Source organism: Pleurodeles waltl, chromosome 3_1, assembly GCF_031143425.1.
Source record: "Pleurodeles waltl isolate 20211129_DDA chromosome 3_1, aPleWal1.hap1.20221129, whole genome shotgun sequence".
Taxonomy (NCBI): Eukaryota; Metazoa; Chordata; class Amphibia; order Caudata; family Salamandridae; genus Pleurodeles; species Pleurodeles waltl.
This window is the reverse complement of record NC_090440.1, coordinates 848,739,477-848,763,765: the sequence shown is the minus strand read 5'-3', so window position 1 is coordinate 848,763,765 and position 24,289 is coordinate 848,739,477. Positions and strand designations below refer to the sequence as shown.

Sequence of the window (24,289 nt, the reverse complement as noted above, 5' to 3'; positions counted from 1 at the left end):
ACAGAGGCCTCTGCCCACCTTGGATTCAAGATGGCAGAATCAAGAGGCCACCTGGAGGAGCTCCAGGCACCACCCCTGGGGTGGTGATGGACAGGGGAGTGGTTACACCCATTTCCATTGTCCATTTTCGCACCAGAGTAGGGGCTGAGGTCCCTGAACTGGTACAGACTGGTTTATGCAAGGGGGCCCTTCAGAGCATACCATTAGCTTGGCGAGGGTACCCCTCCCAACCCTTGTAACACCTATTTCCAAATGGAGAGGGTGTTGCCTCCCTCTTCCAAAGGAAATCCTTTGTTCTGCCTTCCTGAGCATTAGCTGCTCAAGCAGCAGAAGGAGGGCAGAAATCTGTCTGAGGGGTGGCAGCAGCATGGGCTGCCCGGAAAACCCTAGAAAGCTGATAGGAGAAATGCTGGGGATCCTCTAAGGAGCCCCCAAAGTGCATGGAATCATACAAACAATACTGACAATAGGATTGGGGTATGATTCTGACATGTTTGTTACCAAACATGCCCAGGTTCTGAGTTGCCATTATGTAGCTGGACAGAGGGAGTGACCTATGTCCAGTACACTCGTAAAATGGCGTCTCTGCACTCACGAGGTCCAGGAAAATGTAGCTGGAGTTCGTGGGGGCACCTCTGCTCCTCCAGAGGTGCCATCACACACAGGTACTTGCACCCTGCCCTCTGGCTAGGAGGGCCTGCCATAGAGGTGACTTAGAGTGACCTGGTGCAGTGACCTGAAGTGAAAGGGTGCATGCACCTTTTCACACAGGCTGCAATTGCAGGCCTCCAGACATGGTTTACATGGGCTCCTATGGGTGGCATAATACATGCTGCAGCCCATGGGGAACCCCTGATCCCCCAATGCCCTGGGTACCATATACTAGGGACTTATAAGGGGCACCAGTACGCTAAATGTGGGGTGTGTGTGGTCCAAACAACCAAATTTAATGGGAGAGAGCACTGGGGTCCTGGTTAGCAGGATCCCAGTGAACACAGTCAAAAGTGGGGTAACCATGCCAAAAAGAGAGTACTTTCCTGCATCTGACAAAAGCAGTAACCCACTGACCTATTCACATTATACAGACTTTGTGATCTGCATGTAGACGTTCTTTGTAGCAGGCATAGTAACCCTGTACGTTATGATGAGTCAAAACTCCGACTAGACAAAACTTCAATCTCTCTTCAGGAAGACCATTAATCACCGGAATTATCTTGAGATTTTTATTGTTGCCTGAAAACTGTTGATGGCAAGGAACACCCAACAGGTGCTTTTAAAGTCAGAATATACTTCGAATCACAGCACCCCCATCCTAAGTCAGCACCCGGTGCAGCGGCACCGGTTGCATCGCCCTAGAGCCGGCCCTGCTGCCTTACCTAGCCCTGTCCATCTCTCAGGCCATCTGGTTCTTCCTGGGACCCATGCTGTCTGCTAGTTTCTCCGCCGTCTATCCAGCAGTGCCAGGCTCTGTACCACCACAGCCTGTGAAGTCCTGCAAAGCCTGTGAGCTGCCCCAGTGCTGGCTTCCACCCACAGGCCATTGGCAGGAAATGAGATTTACAGACAGCCCTTGGCCTTTAGAGCGGGCTTTCACAAATACCAGGAAGGCTGAGGGAGAGACAGGGGACCGAAATGTTGGGGAGGCAGGATGTCAACTTAGGGGACAATAATTAGCTCTGGGGCAGGCAAGCTGGAGACAGAGGAGAGAAGAGAGTGAGAGAGAGGTGACAGAAACGGGTGCCCTAACAAACATTGCTGCACAGGGTGCCACCAGCGCGCTAAAGCCTGCCCGGCTTATATCTCACAGTAACTCAACAACACTGTTTTTAGAAAGGGAGATACTCTGCAAAACAGCACTGGATTTAAAAAGAAAGGGAGTTACTTGGCAATACTTTATTTAATTACCCAAACCTCTTTACCTTCTCAAATCTTGCTGCTGTCTTCAGGGTTCGATTTTCAAGGGAAGGGTAGGGCTCAGGAGGGACGGGATGCAGACAGCAATCAACAAAGGGCCTCTCTTCTCCCTTTGTTCTCAGAAGTGCAGACTGCAGGCAGCTGTGGCGGCAAGGTGAGAAGGAATCCCTTGTGTGCTGCAGCACAACAAAAGGGCAGAGGGCAAGTGTCCTGGAGGCAGGTCACAGGTCAAGTGCAGGGCCAGTATAGGTAGCGCTTTCACGTGGCGCTAATGGCCCTGCGAATTACAGAACAGAAGGGAAAATTCTTCTGTCCCCTCGCCCCCCCCACCCTTGTCCCCTGTGTCCCCCCCACTCCAAAATCTGGGGGGGACATATCCCCCGCGTCCCCCACACTTCCTACGCCCATGGGTTGGGGCCTAGTGTTACTGCTGGGCCGTTTGGGCTCCAGGGAGCCGACTGTAACACAATACTAAAGAGCCGCTGCGCTTGGCACTGCACGACTTGCGCATCTTTGTTGTTTACCCGGGAGCAGCTCTGATGCTCTATTCTTTACCCATGTCCGTGGCAGAACCTATTGATTTTTACCTCATTGATTCTCGTACTTGTGTAATCAATTAACATCTCAAATACAAACTTTAACCTCGAATTTCACAAATGCTATTTGAGTGTCTGCAGTGACTGTCACGCTGCTGTCATGAGGGGAGAGAATGACACTGCTGGCGCGGGACAATTGAACTAAGCTCGTGGCTCGTCCCTTCCAGTGTTGACACACACATTTTTCTGTCATAAGTTTCCCTTGACATGCAGTCACTCACGAGCGACAGTGATTTATGGGCGATGCAAACACAGTGAGGCGATGCTGCTATCACTGTTACATGTACGGTACATTACATTGCGATGTTTCATCAAATCGTCTCCCCTACGGGCCTCCCTCTCACTTTTTCCTGCTGCCACTTTTTTTCCCCTCTGTTGTCATTCTCTTATCCTTTATATTTCTCCCAAACTCTGGGACACATTTATCGAAACTGGCACATAATGTTGATTTGGGGAGTAATTTAAAGTAGACTGAAAAAACTAGCTCTACGCCCTGCTTTAGACTGCCCTGCGCCAAGGAGGCGTTCCCTGGGTGGTCCTATGCAGCCGCCCATGGAGTTTGATGGAAGCCTTAACCACTAACATTTGCAAAACGGGATTTACATTAAAAAGTTGTTCTTCCTCTAGCTAGACATAAAGTTGGAGAAAGGTCCCCCCCCACACTTTTCCAACTTTGCATGTGTGCTGTACTTTACAGCACACATTCAAAGTTGGAAAAGTTTGAAACTGTGCCTAAGCATAGTATTGTTTTACTGGAAGGGTATCCTTTCAATACAAAACCGATGCTAGCATCACACGAACACCCTTGCACTAGGGTACTAGAGTGAGTGGAGCGCATGGCAGCCTAAAGTTTACTAGCGCTGGAAGAGAGCGCAACAGAGCCATACATTACCATACATGACGCTCTTTTGCTCTCTCTCATCCACACAGTGCTATGCAGTAACTGTGGTTGCTGCACTGAGTTGCATTACTGCTAGTATTTTTCACAATATTAAAAGTTGGGAGAGTGGCAAGACCAGGGATGACCAGGGGATGCCATCCAAATTGGGTACCACATGAATCCTACATGATGCGAAAATCTTTAAATCTAGGCAGAAAAAACACATTTGTACTGATTACTTACACCCTGTCCTTAAAATCAGTTAATTTGTCTTATACTTGGGCAACTTCCTTTCGTCTGCCTCTGTCAACTTGATGAAGTAATATGACCCAGCAGGCTTGTGTTGGTATTCAAATATATTGGTGGCCAACTCCTTTGCATCAATGCATTTGAACCTTGCAGGCCCTGCAAGAAATAATAATAACGATGATGATAATTATAAGAACTATTATTGTTATTATCGTTGCTGTTATAACTATTATCATTGTTATTATTATTACTATTATTATTGTTGTTATTATTACTACTAAAAGTACTACTAATACTACTGCCACTACTAATACTACTACTGGTACTACTACATATACCACCCCATTCGTGTTTAAGATCACTCTTTGAGAGTTCAACAAGACTGTATTGCTTGCATGGGCAAATGAAGGATTTTTGGCAGAATGGATAATGTGACATTTTGCCCAATCACATTCCCTGGTAAAGGAGAAAAGTAGATTATTCTGTGTGTTACCTGGGCCTTTTTGCTGGTAACGACTTGGCAGCAGTTTAATTGACACCTTGATTGCTTCTTAACTCATGTTCCACCAACATTTCGTGAATGACACTAATTGGCAAGAGGATCTGATTTAATCTTCTCAATTTTGCACAACATCTAGAGATTCTCAGAATTGACAGATTGTGACCTTCAAGTGATTTGAGAGACTGAATTGCTCTCATAATTTGGAGATCCCTGCTTACATAGTCCATGGTGCTTGACACAATTTGTCAATATTCTGGAATAGAACAAATGAAAAGAATAACATGTGGTTTGGTCATAGTGCTATTTTCCGCACTTGTTTTTTCTCATCAAATATTTCTATAGTAGTTGGACTTCTGTACATATTTGATCTATTTCTTGCCATGACATCACTAATTTGGAAGATGTACCAGTTGGGGTGACAGCAGCCCGTATACGTGACAAAGCACCTTAAGTTGTTTATGATGACCTCGAAGTTCTGCAAGAGGCCATTTGACATGCTGTCTTGAATCTCTCTAGGGTCAAGGGACCCCTTTGCTGCTTGCAGTATCCAAATTAAATTGAGCTGAAATTCCTGCTTACCATTTGTTTGAAGGGTACGTATAGTAGTGTTCGTCCCTGCATGCAATAATTTATTAAACCAAACTAAAACATGCTCATTTTGTTGTAATGGCAACTACTACCACAAAAATATAGATACATATCACTTGTATTCGCTGTTGTCCAATCTATGATGCTTTGGGGCATACATACAAACTGAAAGCATTAGTTATACCTCCATTTATGCAAAACCTGATCAAGTCTTAGGCCAAACTTTATAACTTGTGCTTTCTTCATTTAGCGGACGACGCATGTGGAGGAACTTTGCGTGGCCAGAGTGGCATCATCTCCAGCCCTCACTTTCCCTCGGAGTACGGCAACAATGCAGACTGTACTTGGACCATACTGGCCGAGCCTGGGGACACCATTGCATTGGTGTTCACGGATTTCCAGTTGGAAGATGGATATGACTATTTGGAGGTCACTGGAACAGAAGGAGCTTCGCTTTGGTAGGTCAACAATGTTCTTTCTCAACTGGTTCTTGAAGCTAAAAGTCTTATATTTCCATCTTCCTGTGTTTTCATCATAAATATATGTGAACTGCAGCTAACTGATTACACACTTTTGTGGGACTGTATTGGTCTAGAGAATTAGAAAAAACACTTATCATTTGTGACCTAAAGTGCTAATGAGTAGATTAATTAGTAATAGAGTTATTGCAATTTTGAGATTTGATACAAAGTATTAAAATGGCATTTTGGATCTTTCAATGAGATCCTGAGATGGCTTGTTGCTTTTACATGGGATGAGTCCTGGTTTTTCACTTGACTAAAGTTCATATGATTGCTGGCTTCTCTAGAGAAAGCTGTATTTCAATGCAAAGCACTTGGCCAACCAGTGTAACGGTATCCTACCCTAACAATGGAGTGAACATGATCATGATGGGTTCCTCAGTGGGAAGGTATTTATGGTCAACGTTTTTACCAGTAAAGTGAAGGGCATGGATATAGTGCCCACTCTGGCCCCAGCTCAAAGTTAGTTTTTAATTTCTGACAGGTCTAAGAAGGAAAAAAATCCAAGTGGTCATCACAATGCTCCACCTGTGACAAATTTCCTCTTAGTTTTGATATTTCTACATGTTTATAGGACCTTAGGGTGATCTGGAGTGTGCCTAGGTTATATGTTGAAACAACGAGTGCTTCAACCACCCATGCCTGAACAACGAGGCCGGAACAACAACCTCGTTGTTATCACTAATGCCTTTACCACGAATGCCTTAACAACAATTTTTAATTGTAAAGGCATTCCTGGTAAAGCCATTAGTGATCAGCATGCATGGTTCCAGCATACGTCCCCCCAAGCCCCCACCCCTAAAAATTACTGCGACCCCCCCACTGCCACTGCCACAACCACCCCAACCCCCAAAATTACCACAACCCCCCTCCCCTAAAACCTAAAGTACCCCAACCCCCAACCCACCCCAAACCCTAATCACCCCGAGCCCCCCTCCCCGCCCCTAAACCCTAATCACCGAGCCCCCACCCCACCCCCAAAAACTAAAAATACCCTGAGTCCCCACACCCTCCCCTAAAACCTAAAGCACCCCAACCCCCAACCCACCCTAAAAACCAAAATCCTGAACCCCCCTCCCCCGCCCCTAAATCCTATTCACCCCAAGCCCCCCACCCCACCCCCAGAAAACAGCCCCAGTCCCAGTCCAACTGACCTCCTCCTTGATCGCACCGACTCCCTTCTTCTGTACCTTAACCACGCATGTACGTGGTTCACACATGCATGGTTAAGGCCCTAAAACAAGGAAGTCGTGAAAAATGAAAGCGTTGTTTCGCTTTCGTTTTCCACGACATCGTGGTTCAGGACTCGTTGTTCTGAGTGTTTCCCGAATGCCTATCTGTGGTACAGTATAAAACTACACAAATATTTACACTGAGTTAACAATTTTTAGGAGATACTTCAAGAGTACCGCATTGTCATTGTTACAGTGGATCGGGTTCACTTGTATTCAGTATTTTAAGTTGGGAGGTTCCTGCTGGGTTCTAGATCCGACAGTAATTAACAACTAACTTTGAAATGGGTCCTTATTGACCCCTGTATTCATGTCCCTAACTGGTAAAAACACTGATCGATTTCTCAAAAATGACTGTAAAATCTTTTAGGGCCTTCCATATCAGTGATACAATTCTTGTTCACCTCTCAGATGTTTACCTTCATCTTGAATTCCCTAAGGGTATTTGTTTTTTTTCAAGATGCTGTATTTCTGTATCTTTTTCATGCAGTATATATGACTCTTTATTAATGTATACTCTCAACTGAGTCGCCTCCAGATGTCTGCGTGAGTTCAGATGGTGGGTGGGTGTTTGTGACGGCAAACAATAGCGATTCTCAATTCGATGCTAAGAGAATCTGAATTTCATTAAAGACACCGAAGCTAACATTATGCATTAATCCCTTTAATATTACTCCATCCACAGCACTTGGAAGTATGTTACATCATAAACAAACAATCTAGAACAGAATACTGGCAACGCATAACCAGACGATGCTTAGAACAATATTCCACTTGACATCGCGACTTGTTGAAATAAACTTGCTCTCCTTCCTTTAGGTAGACGAGGAGGATGCAGAAGCCATCACAATGAACATTATAGTAAACTGAATTAGTGTGAGTTATCTAAAAAGAAAAATATTTTTAAAGACTCTGCATGTGAAAAAGGCACAAGAGACAAAGAATTATTATATTCTTTCAATATTCCTTAAATAACTGTATTAAAACATTGTCTTGAAACACATTTGTGTCTTCATTGGGTTTTTTTTGTAACCATTTTACTTGGCAAGGTGAGGGAGGGATAATGTTAGCCTACGTCTCTTCAATGAAATTCAGATTCTCTTAGCAGAGAATTTTGAGAATCGCTATTTCATTACAAGACCGAGGCTACCGTTATGGATGTTGGTAGCCCTCTAATACCACATCAGACATGGGTTCAATAGGTTTACAATAATGTTTAGCAAACGTAGAAGCATTACACCAAACAACTGCTTTCATAATATCCTCCAATCTTTCTCCTTTCCAGAGGGCTTGACTAGCCATTGCACCTCTCGAGAAATGGGCCCCAAACGTATTTAGATCACACCTGCTTCGTGCATAGTACACCTCACCCATCTGGAAATCATAGCCATTGTTACTGCTTGAAAAGGTGTAACAAAATAAATTAATAACTGTTTAACACCGTCAGCCCTAAGTTCGTTCATACAGGAAATTTATTCTCTCATGCAATTTACTACACGGAATTTCCTGCATGACTTATACTTAGTATAAAAGATCGGAATCAGACATAGTTTTAGTCCTCTTAGTAACTTCAAAGGTAACCCTGAAGGAGTCATAAAATCTGTTAATTACCTCTAATGCCTTAACATCAGATAATCTGGCAAGAGATCAGACAAAGGAGTGAGGCAAGATTCATAGTAAGTCTTTTAGGTTCCAAAAACCTGTTACCCATCCAAGAGGAGATTAAATTAAGAATCAAATTAATGTCCCGTAGTGTCTGATATCTAGTTCTGGGGATCTTCTCAACCTAATGCTCATAAGTACTCTACATATTAACACATTTTTACCAACACTTCTACCATTCACCAAAGCATGGCCTGCAGATATTGCAGATCTGTAGCAGTTAATAGTCCTATAACTTAAAACCTTCTCAAACTGTTCTACTAGGAATTTAACAATCTCAACTACAGGGGCCTCCATGGGATCCAAATTCCTTACCATGCATCAGCAACCCCAGGATCTCCAAATTCCTCTATACCTGTACCAGGTACCCAGGACCCAGGATTCCTCAAGGAGTTCCTCAGCTATCGCCGAAAGGCCTGACATCTCTGAAGATCGCCTTACACTTTCCAAGCAAGAAAGCTTAAAGTCTGTGTCTGGACCAGAGGATGTTCCTCTCTATATAAACATTTTTTGGCCCCTTTGCATTGCCCCTAGTGCAGGCATAATGTAGTGCAAAGGAGTACAAAGTGGAGCAATGCATGCATTACGCCACTTTGTAAATTTGGTGTGGCGGTTTTGACCTCGTTGGGCCACATTAGTGTAACAAAAGTTGACGCTATTGTGGCGCAAGGAGGCCCTAGGGGCTCTTAAATCATCCCCTAAGTCCCTTAACAGATGGATCCCTTCCATCTTAAAGCGCCTGTACAACAAGAACCGGTTCAAGTCTCTTAGGTTCACTACCAGTCTCCAGCATTTGTCTTTTTTCTCCATGAAGATAGTACTTATGAAGACTCAGTTTTCTTTCTCTACTTCAATGATTGCCCCTTTTGCTAACATAGATTTCACTTCTTTCTTTACAATCTCTTGTTGATCTATTCCCAGGGTTAATTCTCTTGGAATGGCAGACTGACAGGGTATTTCTAAGAAATCTATTCTGAAGCCCTGAACCGTTTGCAGGACTCAAGGCTCTTGAGTGATAGACCACCAACATAGTAAAAAATGTTGAGTCAGCCCTCTACTCTTCCCTGGAAAGAAGAAGAAGAGGGCATTATTATACTCACCAGAGGAACCTTGACCACGAGATCTGCTAGTCCGTTGCAGTCACCCTCTCTGGGGATAGAAATTGGGAGCTGCTCCGCCTTGGTAGCCTCTACCATAGCCTCCTCTTTGTCACATGTTATAATACTGGGACCTCTGGAAACCCTGGCCGGTAGTGCGACCCCTGCTACCAGCCCGCCCAAAACACTTTATGCATATTGGTTTGGGACTTATCGAGAGTAGTGAAGGTAGTGACATGTCTGCTTAAGGTCTTTATCATAGTCTGTCCATAGAGTAGCCCCTTAGGGATCTCTGAAGGCTCTTTCTCAGCTAAATCTCCCAGTTTGGGACTAATTTTCAACAGGACAGCTTTACCTCTATCTGCATTCATGCTGACATTGGCATTCCCAAGGAGAACCATTGCACGCTGGCTCCAGGCCAGAAGGAGGTCTAAATCTGCAGGAAGTCCTTTAATATAAGCTTCTTCAGGCATGTCTATTATCCTAGCAAGGGGTCCAACAACATCTAATAAGCAATCCTAACAAGGTTTTAGGGCTCTTTCAACTCCTTTTCTGGGATCTCTGACCATCTTGAAAGGGAAGGTGATGAGTTCAGCATCAAGGTTCGGTGTAAGACAGACTTTGTCATGGATGACCAGTCTTGAGCATTCCGCTTTCAGTATGTTGCGCACTTCTTTTTTCAAGGGTTTTCTGATCCATCTCCTAATAAATTGACTTACGTGCTCAAGGGGCCACCACTCAGCACTCCTGGGGTGCTTAATGTTATGAGGAGAGGACATTTCTTCTCCCATGGGGTTGTTAATAATGTCTTTAGAACAGGAGGAGGTTATATCGTCAATGAGGTCATCCCCATAGATATCCCCTTGGTCAAGATCAAACTTGTATTCATCATAAACATCTCCCCCCATCAACTTGGTCAATAAACTCAACATCTTGAGTCTCTAGTAGGTGTGTACCACTAGGGTCACCCAAATCACTTGTGCTGCTTCAGACACCTCTCTCATTCATGCTGCATAGGACACCACTCTTTTTTGAGGTGCTTAGACATCCCATCTTTCTTGAGGTGATGGACCTCCCAACGATGTAATGGATAAAGACCCTACTTCAAAGTGCTTAGTTTTGGCCCTCTTTTTAGCCGTCATGTTCACTGTATCTGGCTCTGTCTGAGAGATGGAAACATTGTCATTCTCTGACTCAATATTAGATCTCTTACTATTCAGCATCTGGTTAATTGTTTTCCATACACAAATGTGCATTTCATGTTGTATCAATTATTTGATATTTTCCTTATTGAGCCTACCTTCAGGAACATCAGGACAATCCATACCTTGTTGAGACATGGTGCACAAAGTATATGGGCAAGCACCAAAAATATATCCCAAGCCCCAAAATCAGTAAACATTTACAATATTATTCTGAATTTTAAGCAAAATGTCTCTAGAATGTAGTAAATATAGTATGATATAATGTAGCCAGATGAAATCGTGGCAAATGAGGCTAGGATGTGCTGGTGAGCAGCTGAGACACTGTAACTGTCAAAATGCGTATGACGCATCACAGTGTCTCAGCAGCAAAGTAGGGGTAATTATAACGAAGGTCATGTAACCCAAGCTAACATAGTGGAAGTCTCACGTTGAGGTGCCTCCAACGAAGGTCTCCTCAACAGGAGAAGCGCTCAGGGGTGTGGACCTGTGGTGAGTCTAGCCGAACAGGGGTCGCGCTCCTAGGCCTAAGATTTTCTATTACCATTCTGGCAATACTAAACATGACTGGGCTAATCCTTCCAGATCAGAATCTACCACTTAAAAGTATATGAGGACAGTGCTAATGCTAGTCTATGAGAGGAGCAGGCCTCACAGTAGTGGAAAACAACTTTATGAGTTTTTGACTACCAGGACATATAAAACACATAAATTCATGTCCTGCCTTTTACCTACATAGTTTACCTACGGCCTACTTTAGGTGTGACTTATATGTAGAAAAAGGGGAGTTTAAGGCTTGGCAGGTTGAAGTGGTAGGGAGACTGCTCACACGGGCCTTGCAATGGCAGGCTTGGTACATGGTAAAAGGGCTACTTATGTGGGTTGCACAATCAGTGCTGCAGGCCAGCTAGTAGCATTTCATTTGGGCACATGTAGTGCATTTTACAAGGGACTTTTAGGTAAATTAAATATGCCAATTGGGTAGGAACCAGTGTTACCATGTTTAGGAGAGAGCGCATATGCACTTTAGCACTGGACAGCAGTGGTAAACTGTGCAGAGTCCTAAAGCCAGCAAAAACAGGGGTGGGAAAATGGAGAGAGGCAGGCAAAAAGTTGGATGACCACCGTAAGGCTGTCAGGTCTAACACAACGCTAAATAATATGATAAGGGAACCATAATATAGAGCTGTTTTATTTAACAAAGATTGTGAAGTGCTACTTACCTTGTCAGGAACAGCATTAAAAAGAGGAAGATTGTTATATGCATGGACTGGGTATGTGTTGCCAGTATTCTGTTCTAGATTGTTTGTTTATGATGTAACATACTTCCAAGTGCTGTGGACGTAGTAGTATTAAAGGGATTAATGCTTAATGGCAGCCTCCAGTCTTGTAATGAAATTCAGCATTCTAGAGTTGAGGCTGAAAGCAGTATGAGATTCTCACAGTACCCGTCAGTGAGTCATGAAGGTGCTCAGACTACATGTGCATCCAATCTGTGGTGTCGCTGCAGAACCACAGAGTGGTGGTTGTATAGCTGCCAGTTGTGGGAAAGTGTGAGATTTGCTGCAGGGGAAGTTCAGAATTATGTGAGGACAAAAAGTTGTAAATGCCTAACAGAATGACAGACTGCAATCGAAAGTGTTGTGAAGGGGAGAACGGGAGTGATTGAGACATTCCCAATGCCACCACCCTTTCACAGACCTTACTATTGTTTAATTTACAGCCTTGCCTTTTCAGAATTTGAAATGTTTTAAATTCTAATCATTCAGAACAAAATCATTGTTGTTTATTTATTTGATACAGCTATCAAGCATTGGCAAAAGCAGTAGGCCTGGTTTGCTTTATGTGTTTATTGATTCTTGTGTAACTTCTTGATGCAATAATATAAAATTCATATACAGGCACCCTGATATTGGTTGGACGGCATTCTGTGTGAAGCACATGACTTTGGTTCCTATGTTTAAAAGCAATGCCCTTTATTACATATGCCATGTCTCCTGGACAGAATCCCAAGTTATGCATATTTGGCCACTCCGCTTTTACAGACTTCCCTCTCCCACACCTTTTTCATCCCACTTAAAGCACTGATTCTAGTACTATGGCCTGTCACACTTCTTGGTGTGGTTCAGCTGCAATGCCTCATAGCTGTTCAAAATGTTTCAGTTCATTATGAAATGTGGCCTTGAAGGAGAGAGACCGCTATCTATGCAAATACCAGGCATCTATGAGCACCGGCGGTTATGGCTTTTCAGCTCATTTTCAGAACATTGCTCTTTGTAAGAGCCTCTTCATCACATTTGCTGTATATCGGTTGCCGTGGAAGCCATTTTCTTTTAGGAAGAGTCTGGATCGGAGAGTTGCGTTATCTGCCCCCTAAGGTGTTCTTTGAGAGGAATTCACTGCACAAGAGGTCTTCCACTTCATTATGGGCGCAGAAGCTATAATTTTCGTCACTGTGTTAAAACATTGTTATTAGTTCATGCCTTACAGCTGAGGGTTCACCAGCTCGAGGTGGCTGCTTGATGCAGAAGGCTTCCGGCGCTGTTTGGTCCTTTTAGTCCGTGACTTCCTGCTTTTCAAAAGGCAGATCTAAACAGGAGGTGTTGTGGAAGTTGTAGCAGAGTGTTTTCATTAGCAGGATGTACACAAGAAGGGCCACTGGAATTATGCAGCAGTGGAAGGTCAAATTATGTGGCAGGGATGACTAAATTATGCGACAAGAAAAAGATAATTATGCGGCATAATGTGGCACATTTTGGGACAGTATTACTTCGTTATTCAGTCATTTTTAAACTTATTAACACTATCTGGGCATTAGCTGTACCTCATTAGTATCAGTTTAACACCCAAATATAGTAATAAGCTACAAAAGGTGTCCCGTCAACCTATGCAGAGAGCCTTCCACTGTGCACCTTTTGAACCGTTTGAGCTAGAAACAATTTTTTAAATTAAGATCTGCAGATCCTGCGGCAGACGGTGGATTATGTGGCAAATGTGGCAAATCTACAGTTATGCAAAAATCGCTGTAGCCACACAATCACATAATTCCAGTGCCCCTGTATTCAAGTGGTATTGTTCATATGTTGGTAGTATCGTGTGTGGTAATTGCAGCAGACGTGACAGCAGGGTTACACCAGTAGTACCCTGCACAGAGGTCTTAGTTGAGTGTTTTAAAGGGAGGACTGTGCAGAAGTGATAGTGCTTGCTGGTAGAGGGTTTTATGTGAGTGGTGGCAGCTATGTCTCAGTGGTAGACTGTGCAGAAGTGGGAGTAGTATTTTCTCAGAGGCAGGCTGCATTGATGTCACTGCGGTGCTTTCTCTCTTGCAGGCTGTGTGGAAGTGCTGGCAGTTCTATCTTGGTGGTAGGCTGTGCAGTTGTTGTGTGAGAGCTCTGCAGTAATAGGCTGTGGAGAAGATGTATTGTTGCTTTGTCGGCTGCAGGCTCTCTGCAAACAGTCAGTAGTGCATCCTCAGTTGTCAAGTTCGTGGAGGTGGTGGCATTCCTTTGTGTGTAGTGGGTTGTCCAGAAATGTAAGCAGTGCTGTCTGTGTAGTAGGCAGTGTGCAGAAGTGGGAGCACAGCTGTCAGTGTAGTAGGCTGTCCAGAAATGTAAGCAGTGCTGTCTGTGTAGTAGGCTGTGCAGAAGTGGGAGCAGTGCTTTCTCATTTGTAAGCTAGACGTGGTAGGGGGGCTTTCTCTGTAGTAAGTGTATAGAAGTGAAACAATGCCTTCTCAACTCTAGGCTGTGTGGAAGTGGTTGTAGTGCGTTTAAGCGGCATGAAGCTCAGAGGTACCAGTGGTGCCTTTCAAGTAGTAGTATCTTGTTTAAACATCAGAGCAGGGCTTCTCAGTAGTAGGAAGTGCAGAAGTGGTAGCTGTGTTTTTTAAGCAGTAGCCTGTGCAGAAGTGGTGGCTGTGCTTCTCAGTAGCAGGCAGTGCAGACGTGGTTGCAGTGTTTTTTAAGCAGTAGCCTGTGCAGAAGTCGTAGTGGTGTTTTCTCAGTAGTAGGCAGTGCAGACGTGGTAGCTGTGCTTCTCAATAGCAGGCAGTGCAGACGTGGTAGCTGTGCTTCTCAGTAGTAGGTAGTGCAGGCGTAGTAGCTGTGCTTCTCAGTAGCAGTCAGTGCAGGTGTCGTAGCTGTGCTTCTCAGTAGCAGGCTGTGCGGACGTGGTAGCTGTGCTTCTCAGTTGCAGGCAGTGCAGACGTGGTAGCTGTGCTTCTCAGTAGCAGGATGTGCAGACACCACAGCAGTGCTTCTCAGTAGCAGGCAGTGCAGGCGTGGTAGCTGTGCTTCTCAGTAGCAGGCAGTGCAGGTGTCGTAGCAGTGCTTCTCAGTGGCAGGCTGTGCAGGCGTGGTAGCTGTGCTTCTCAGTAGCAGGCTGTGGAGACACCATAGCAGTGCTTCTCAGTAGCAGGCAGTGCGGACGTGCTAGCTGTGCTTCTCAGTAGCAGGCTGTGCAGACATCATAGCAGTGCTTCTCAGTAGCAGGCAGTGCAGACGCGGTGGCTGTGCTTCTCAGTATGAGATTGTGTAGAAGTGGTAGCTGTGCTTCTCAGTAGCAGGCTGTGCAGACATCATAGCAGTGCTTCTCAGTAGCAGGCAGTGCAGGCGTGGTAGCTGTGCTTCTCAGTAGCAGGCAGTGCATGTGTCGTAGCAGTGCTTCTCAGTGGCAGGCTGTGCAGGCGTGGTAGCTGTGCTTCTCAGTAGCAGGCAGTGCATGTGTCGTAGCAGTGCTTCTCAGTGGCAGTCTTGCAGGCGTGGTAGCTGTGCTTCTCAGTAGCAGGCTGTGCAGACATCATAGCAGTGCTTCTCAGTAGCAGGCAGTGCAGACGCAGTGGCTGTGCTTCTCAGTAGCAGGCGGTGCATGTGTCGTACGTAGCAGTGCTTCTCAGTATGAGATTGTGTAGAAGTGGTAGTCGTGTGGGGACTGGTGTGCAGTAGTGTCAGCAGTGCGATGTCAGTTGTAGGTCGTGTACAGCTGGTATCGGTGCTTGCCAGGTTGTAGGTGCATCATACCGCGTGGCAGTGCCCTCTCAGTGGCAGGCTGCATGGAGGTGGTAGTGGTGTGCCCTCAGTGGCAGGCTGCGTTGCGTGGAGGTGGTAGTGGTGTGCCCTCAGTGGCAGGCTGTGTGGAGGTGGTAGTGGTGTGCCCGCAGTGACAGGCTGCGTGGAGGTGGTAGTGGTGTGCCTTCAGTGGCAGGCTGCGTTGCGTGGAGGCGGTAGTGGTGTGCCCTCAGTGGCAGGCTGCGTTGCGTGGAGGTGGTGTGCCCTCAGTGGCAGGCTGCGTGGAGGTGGTAGTGGTGTGCCTTCAGTGGCAGGCTGTGTTGCGTGGAGGTGGTAGTGGTGTGCCCTCAGTGGCAGGCTGCGTGGAGGTGGTAGTGATGTGCCCTCAGTGGCAGGCTGCGTGGAGGTGGTAGTGGTGTGCCCTCAGTGGCAGGCTGCGTTGCGTGGAGATGGTAGTGGTGTGCCCTCAGTGGCAGGCTGCGTGGAGGTTGTAGTGGTGTGCCCTCAGTGGCAGGCTGCGTTGCGTGGAGGGGTGGTAGTGGTGTGCCCTCAGTGGCAGGCTGCGTGGAGGTGGTAGTGGTGTGCCCTCAGTGGCAGGCTGCGTGGAGGTTGTACTGGTGTGCCCTCAGTGGCAGGCTGCGTTGCGTGGAGGGGTGGTAGTGGTGTGCCCTCAGTGGCAGGCTGCGTGGAGGTGGTAGTGGTGTGCCTTCAGTGGCAGGCTGCGTTGCGTGGAGGTGGTAGTGGTGTGCCCTCAGTGGCAGGCTGCGTGGAGGTGGCAGTGATGTGCCCTCAGTGGCAGGCTGCGTGGAGGTGGTAGTGGTGTGCCCTCAGTGGCAGGCTGCGTTGCGTGGAGGTGGTAGTGGTGTGCCCTCAGTGGCAGGCTGCGTGGAGGTGGTAGTGGTGTGCCCTCAGTGGCAGGCTGCGTGGAGGTGGCAGTGATGTGCCCTCAGTGGCAGGCTGCGTGGAGGTGGTAGTGGTGTGCCTTCAGTGGCAGGCTGCGTTGCGTGGAGGTGGTAGTGGTGTGCCCTCAGTGGCAGGCTGCGTTGCGTGGAGGTGGTAGTGGTGTGCCCTCAGTGGCTTTCTCGGCCGTATGATGTGCAGAAGTGGTAGCGCTGCTTTCTGAGTCGGACGCTTCGTGGGAGCGGTCGCCGGGTTTTCTCAGTAGCATGAAGTGTGGGGCTGGTAAGAGTGATTTCTCGGCCGGAGGCAGTGAGGGAGAATCGCTTTCTGCGCACTAGGCCGCAGCCCTGACGCACAGTGTCACACCTATACTGATGCATGGAAGATCGCGTGTCGTACCACAAGAAGCCAAAACTCCCGTCCTCGCCGACTGCGTGTCCGACGGCGCCTCAAGTGCATCACTAGGGCCATTGGGCGGGCCATGCATGGCACAACCTGGCACAAACAGACCTAATGGCACAAAATTAAAGACATGTGTAAAATAAACAAGCGTGTTGTTCACCTGTGTAAAAACTGGTAATGTGAAAAACCGCTGTGCCGTGTGAATGGTATATGGAGCTAATGGACCTTGTGGGCCCTTCTGATTTCCGCAGGTTAGAGGTGGCCGGGGGTGAGCTGAAGGCCTTTGGATTTGTACGAGATGCGTGAGACTCCGGCGTCTCATCAGATTCTGCGGGGGCGCGGGAGGCGGGGAGGCCCAGGAGATGCGGTACGGACAGGCGTCGCGTTTCGTGCGATCACTGCATCCATTTCACTCTTTCCTCAGCGCGTCGCTTCCATCCTCTAGGAGCTCAGAACTAAGCGTCCGCGGGAACGTTGTCATGGCGAAAGCAAGCGCTGTCACTGCGATCACGCAGCTCTTACTACACATATGGACAGGCGGGGTGTGTCTGTCAGCACAGCGAGCGTTGCACAATTGTACAGTGCTTTGTAATACTCGGAGGCATCCCGGGCCTGGTCGGCACCGCCCCCTACTGGTTCTTGGTAGGTGTTGCGTCTGTAACCAGCAGAGTTCAAGAGCTGTGAATACCTTACGGGGTGACTTTATTTTTTTCACTGTTTCTTATTTGGCTAGCTGGCTTCACTTGCAGTGTAATGGTTAGTGTCAGCTTCAGTAAACGTCACTGAAAAAAGCAATGTTTAAATGTAGAATATGATATGGACGGTTAGTGCTGGTCTATAAATGTATCTTTCTAATTCCTCCTACAGTGTGCCAGCTACTGCATTATCTCCCAGATTAATTTACTTGCCAACTGCCAATCTGGTATTCAGCGTGAGGAGTTTGTGGGAATAGTGCGAAGGCAGAGTTGTATGACAGGGAGCGTTAAGTGGTCAGATCCTACAGGACTACTAATATAGCTTAGAAGATGGAGTGTTCAATGTAGGAAACCTTGACAACTGAGAGGGACCGACTCAACCCCTCAGTCTTCTTAGGTCGATAAAATAATTACAATGATCTATTAATCTGAATATTAATGCATACACTATTATAGCATCAAAAGGCACACGTGTGTTTGTGTGTGTGTATATATATATATATATGCATTTTGATGTTTTGATGCCATAATAGTGTATGCTTGATTATCCAGAAGAATTGTAATCATTTTGTTGACCTAAGAACATCTATATATTATTGCCCTGCGTAGCTATGCGATATAAAGTGTTGTCAGATTGCTAGAGCTGCTGTTCTTTTTAATCATTATATTTTTACCTTATACATAAAAAGTTTTTGCCCATGCAAAGAAGACCATCTTGCCTCTAATCCATTTTTAAAGAAGTAATCGTACTGCTTATTAAGTGAAGGTCTATATTGTAGAACCAGATGATTTTCAACAACCTATTTGTGGACTTCCTTTTACAGACCAGATTCCGTATTATTCGCCTTCACCAAACTTCACAACATGTGGTGTTCTCTAACAGCAGAGGGGGTGAGGTTTCCAGCTCAACCAGGATGGTCTGCACTGTTTCAGGGAGGTGTATGGTCTGCTCCTACAAGCAGTGGTGTAATAAAAACCTAGGGGGCTCCTTTGCACGGTAGGGCGAGGATGGCACCCTCAACAAAGTCAGATGTCAGAGTGATCCATCCCACAACAGCAGCTGACGTGCATAAAGGATAGTATGGGAACTGTGATGCTGGGTACAAGTGGGACACAGTCAGCAAGCATGGGGGCAGGGCCAAATATCTGGCTTAAAAGAACAAAATATTCTGTAACTTTTTTGGCCTGTCATCTAGAGGTAACAGCATAAAAAGTATTATGCACACACCTTAAATGAAAAATAAATGCATCCTAAATGCATCTGTGAGCTAATGCATTTTTCCGATAGAACAGCTCAGTTGGTTAATGCAATCACTTCAGATGTCCGTAGTAGTAACCGGATGGTCACTAATTTGAATCCTGATCAGTGCAGTGAGGAAATAGTCACATGTATTTATACTGATGAGAGGTCCAAGCCTGTGATAGAAAGCACTGTGAATACGTAAGGGCCTGATTTAAAGTTTGACGGACGGATTATGTACCTTTACTACTTTACTCCTGCCATGGCGAGGGTACTCCACCTCCCAAATTTTGAGATGTCCACCGGACATCTCTTGTATTTTAAGGAGCTGCCATGACCAAAGTTCCTGTAAATGCATTGAAAAAGTTTGAATGACAGGTTGTCTGTATTTGTCAAACCTATATGTCTAACATTTAAACAAAAAAAACTTAAATCTTAAAGCAGGATTTTGTTTTTAAAAACAAACAAAAAATGACTCGCTCTTCATGGGAATTTTCTCCCATGGTGTGGGAGTTATTTTGCAGTTTCCACTGGCTCATACCTGGCCATGATGGTCAGTGAAAACTGGACGTGTTCACCCAATCCAAATAGGGCAGGTAAACACATGGCCAAGCTTCCCATGGCCCTTTCTCTGTCAGGCTATTGGAGGTGTATCTAGGTGGCTGAGAGTAGCTTGTGCCGTATATATACTGAAGTTCTGCCCAACTCTAAATGATGCAGGTGGAACCTTGCTTGACAGAGTACGCTCTCCACCAAAATCAAAATCAGAGCCTAAGTCATTAGTTTAAAAAATGTATTACACTTAGTATGAGATTTGTTACACACAGTGTAAATAGGCTGTATCAATATGTTAAGAAATATTTACGTTTCCAATATGCTGATTGTGCCTATTGCAAACTTTTTTTCTAGGTTTCCATTAAAAGGACAAATGCCAGATTCTATCAATTAGTGCATATACAAGCTCCAAAGCAGCCTTTATGTTTTGTGATGAACCATTTGCACACATTTACATTTCTTTAAGGTAGCAGGCACCCAGGAGAGAAGGCTTGTTTATTTATTAGTTTCCTCTCAATTTTTTCACTTCAAGGAAGTGGAGTCCACTCTCCCCTTTCAACCTGCAGCAACTCAACAGTTCAGGAACAGCGTTTTAAAAAAATAAAAATTATAAACAATTTATAATAAAACTGTCCAGGAACTGTTGCTTTTAAAATAAAAAGCTTGGGAATTATTTTAATCAATTGAATCAAACTTGGGAACGTTGTTAACCTATTCTACTGTCCACTTCGTTGTGTGTCCCAGGCTACAAAGGCAACAAAAAACAAAACATACAGGCTGAGTTATTTTGTTTAAGAATATTACTTTCAGCTGTGCAGCAAATCTGCATCATGCAACGTGCAGTAGCCCTCAGCCTTTATCACAATCTTACTAGGTCACCTTTTTTCCTTTTTGCTCATCCTTCTGTCTTCCTTTCTTTTCTGAAACATTCTGACCCCGCCCCCTTTAATTGCAGTCGACATAATACACATTTCTTACTGCCCATGAGTAGGCCTAGTGAAAGAAGGAACATCTGGTGGGCGCTGTTGTAACCAATAGCAAGGTCAGTACCTATGCCTATGTACTCTGTTGCCACATGGATGCATGAGGCACGCGTCAGTGCCACCAGAGCACTTGGGTGTGCTTAGCACAAACCGACCCACTGTGTGTACCTCTTTGTCCTTCATCAGGGACCTTGAAACAAGCCAAGCAATATAATTGCTGACAAAGGTGTAATAAACCACTGTAATGGCATTATGGCAGACATTGAAGACATTATAGCTATCATGAAATTAGTCTAATAAGCCTGAGTCTGAGGGTATGTCTGTGAGTTCCCAGGCATGCTTTAACTCATCCAGCCTTTCAAGTTGGGCCTGTCTTTGTGTGATGAGATATTTTCTTTGGAGAAGAGTGGAACACTACTAAACCTTTGTTCAAGAAGCAGTTTTTCATTGTTTGTTAATGCCTATTTCGTAATCAAGCATCAGATTACTAATTTAGCGAAGCACTCTCTACTACCACTGCCACATTTTGACATATCTTGACAATCAGACCCATGTCATGCCATCAAATAATAGGGATGGTCATTATGTTGCAGTGGTTTCCTCCACCAATGTGTGTGGCATAGCTATTGTTGTGTCAGTCATGCTTACAAAATGCCAAGGATGGCCAGGGACATCATTCTCCCATGGATACCCACAAATATGTCACAGGTATACAGTGTGCCAATAATGACACCATTGAGCCAGGGATCTTATTATTTCGGGGATAGCCACACATATTTTCACAATACCCAATACATAGAGCAGTGACCTTAACACTGGCCCCCTGGGCAATAGCAGCACTGGGCTGCTGTTCACTTGACTCAGCACTAACATCAAAAAGATGATAAATAAACGGGCAAGCGTTTATTTTTAAAGGTCGGTTGAAGTTAAAGAAAGGAAGTAACTAGGATGCTGCACAACTTAACTTTAAGAACACCTTCATTTTTAGACATCTTGCAGCAAAAGTGTAAACATATGATAAAGCATATTTAGAATTGAAAAAGGTTATTACATTAACATTCAGAACCATTTCACCTTAGTACTTAAGAGTATCAGTGCAAAGAGAAGTATTTTTAATAGTGATCGTTTTCAAACATGCATTTAGACACATTCATTCTTCCCTCCACGATGACAACAATAGCAATAATGAATTTAGAGGCAAGTCAGCCGTTATGTGCACTTTTTGGGTGGCCTGGGTTACTATTATACATGAAAAACATGCTTTATGAAATCAAACACAGGATTAGGTTTTTACATTGCACATCCTGAAGTCATGTATTTCAAGGCCCACTTATCTGTGATAATGAAGAAAAGAGAGGGAAAGTGAAATAAAATTATTGGCTAGCATCACACAATTTGGTTAAGTGGCGAAGCTGGTTTTCCGATTTCATCATTGTGCAGTTTTTTTGGGGGGGTTTATTTGTAAAAACGCATTCAGACCAGAGGTATCGAAGCGCTAAGCAGGTGAGAAGGCTGAAGCGAAGCAGCCATCTATAATGCGAACAACCAAGTCTTTAGATGCTTTCGAAATGGCAGATTAGCCGCTAAGAGTACATTTTTAGCTTCCTCTAAACCCACCTGACTGCCTTCTTTCAACCTCTGATTGCCACCCTTCAGGCATCAGTGCGGCTCTGACAGACCAAACTGGGTAAATGTTTGCGCGCACCCATGATATAGAAATGTTCGTCATTAGCTTTTCCCACTACCATCATCCTCGGTACCACGTTAACCATAGAATGAGATCATAGGGAGCATATTGTATGACAATGAGGCCTATGTGGGAAGTGGTTTGGTGTTGTGTGTGAGGACCAGAATTCTGCTTCTATCCTGATATTGATTGATGCAATTTCACATGTGGTAGAGTGAATATGAGTAAGGGAAAGAATGCATGATATTTATATTAACTTATTTTTGGGTCTAACAGGAAGGGTATGGGCTATGAGTTCAGCCTATGTGTTTTGGTGTTGTGTCAGATGGGTAGTGAAAAACTCTTTCTGTGTCGTTGTGACCATGTAACTATACTTATGACTGCAATGGAACAAAGAAGAGTGAGAGATAGTTGCAAATGTGGTTGTGTCTGCCATCCCTTAAAGGGAATAGGTTCCAATTCCTGGGTGGTTATGGTCCAAGGTCATCTAATATCCTTACTTATCTTTCATTTACTTTTTGGTGTAATTTTGCCTGAGTAGTGGAATGCACTTGTGGTACTGCTATCATGCAGATCTGTTTGTTTTGGCGCAAGGGCTGCCTTCCAAGTTTAATATACCTTAAAAGTCAAGCCATAAGTTAATGACGCTTATTTGGGGTGAGTCTTTGGAGGTACAAATCCGACTAAAGACATTTCCCAGAACAGCTGTATTTTTCTCCAGCGGCAGTGGACCAGAATACCAGATTAATTGGGGTTACCAGACACCAAGTAACCACTTATTTGTATGCTGTTCTTGTGATGCCTACATTTTAGGTGTAAGATATCCCATCACGTTAGATCACTGCTAATCTAGCACTTCTCCTGATTTTTACATTAGGTAGAGGTAGGGAGTGCAGTTTACGTCTGAAAACGTGCCCCTCTACCACTACAAATTCACACAAATATCCATTATCTCACATTTACAGTCAGACACACATATATTCAGACACACAGGCTCTTTTCTCAGCCCCCCCACCCACCTGCACCCCCAACTTACTTTCCAACATGGTGCGAGGTGGCCTGGACCTTTGCATACATGCCGGGCCCGGCTCCTGGTCTTAGATCAGTATCCTTTCTCAACCCTAGAGTCAGCATAGCAGAAAACACATGTAGAATCTGTCATCATTCCAGCTTCCCCTTGTCCCGCTGAGGTCCACAGCCTTGTACTTCTCTCAATCTGCCAAGTTAGAAACTGAGATAGGATTGGAGGCACAGGCTTCTTTTTTTCTCTGATCCTGTCCACGTGCTTTAAAACAGGGGCAGATGATGGACAAGCCTCATGCTTGTTTGTTCTCGTAGTATGGTGCACGGATTAAGTAGAAGAGTGTTCCATGTAACACTCCTTTTACATGCACAATACAGCAATGAACCCTCCTCTGGCATCCAATACATAAAGTGTATGTGAAATGAAAACAAAGCAACATGCTGTCGTGTGAATGCTATTTGGAGGTAATGTGTAGATGGCATTGGGGTGTGGCATTGCATCCCGAGGGAGCAGCTACTGCTTTCCATCCCACTATGGATCTTGGCCTTAGAGAACTGATTAAGGTGGAAATCTCTTCTAAGTGTTAAGGTTAGCCAAATTTTAATTACACCTATGTAGTCTGGCAATTTCTGGGAACTTCAGAGTTCTCGAAGATGTATTAAATTTCCCATGTTTGCTCCAGGCACGCATAGTTTCACTTCTACCCGATGCTTCGCAGCTGGGTGTCCCACCAAAAATGGATAGAACTTTGCGTTACAGTCAAGGGAATCTCCTCAAAATCAGCAGAAGGGAAAGAAACTGGTCACTAATTGTCAAAACTTGCTCTCTTGTTTAACTTCACCAACTTGGGGGTTGCAATGTTACTATGCTTGCTGTTCCATCGTTAGCTGGACTCCTGCTATTCTGTGCATGGTTCCTTCCTTTGTTAATTGGTCACCTGTCTTTGCTTGTGTTTCTTCAATATCTGTGTCTGTAATGTGTCTAGCTGTTGCTTTCTTTCTTTCTATGTCTATCGCCCTCTAACAAGACTTTTTCATAGCATCTTACTTCTTTCATAAATATTTTACTACTTTCTGTCCAGGGACGGCTCCTTCGCAATGGCAAAGGAGCGTCACCCCCCTGGCTGAGCCAGCAGAAGAAAATTAAAATGATAATTGAGTATCGTATTATTTTTCTGCTGCTGGCTCAACCAGCAGCATGTGAAAGGAGGGGGGGGGGGGCTGGTCAACAGGAGAGGGGTTGGGGAGGAGGAGAGAGTGCACCTAAGTGTGCATGTGTGTTTGGCCATCCCAGATGGCCAAACACACATGCACACTTAGGTTTCTCCAGCCCGGCTGTGTTGAGCAGCCAGGTT

The 24,289-nt window shown here is 45.1% G+C and overlaps 1 protein-coding gene across 1 annotated transcript in view; it reads left to right on the top strand.

Annotated features, from left to right (window-relative positions):
- Positions 1-24,289, top strand: part of CSMD2 (CUB and Sushi multiple domains 2) — a 1,417,205-nt gene that overhangs the window by 581,142 nt on the left and 811,774 nt on the right. Inside the window, exon 5 of the mRNA XM_069223779.1 lies at positions 4,980-5,187. Coding sequence (XP_069079880.1) covers positions 4,980-5,187 — 208 coding nt within the window. The remainder of the gene's footprint in view (positions 1-4,979; positions 5,188-24,289) is intronic.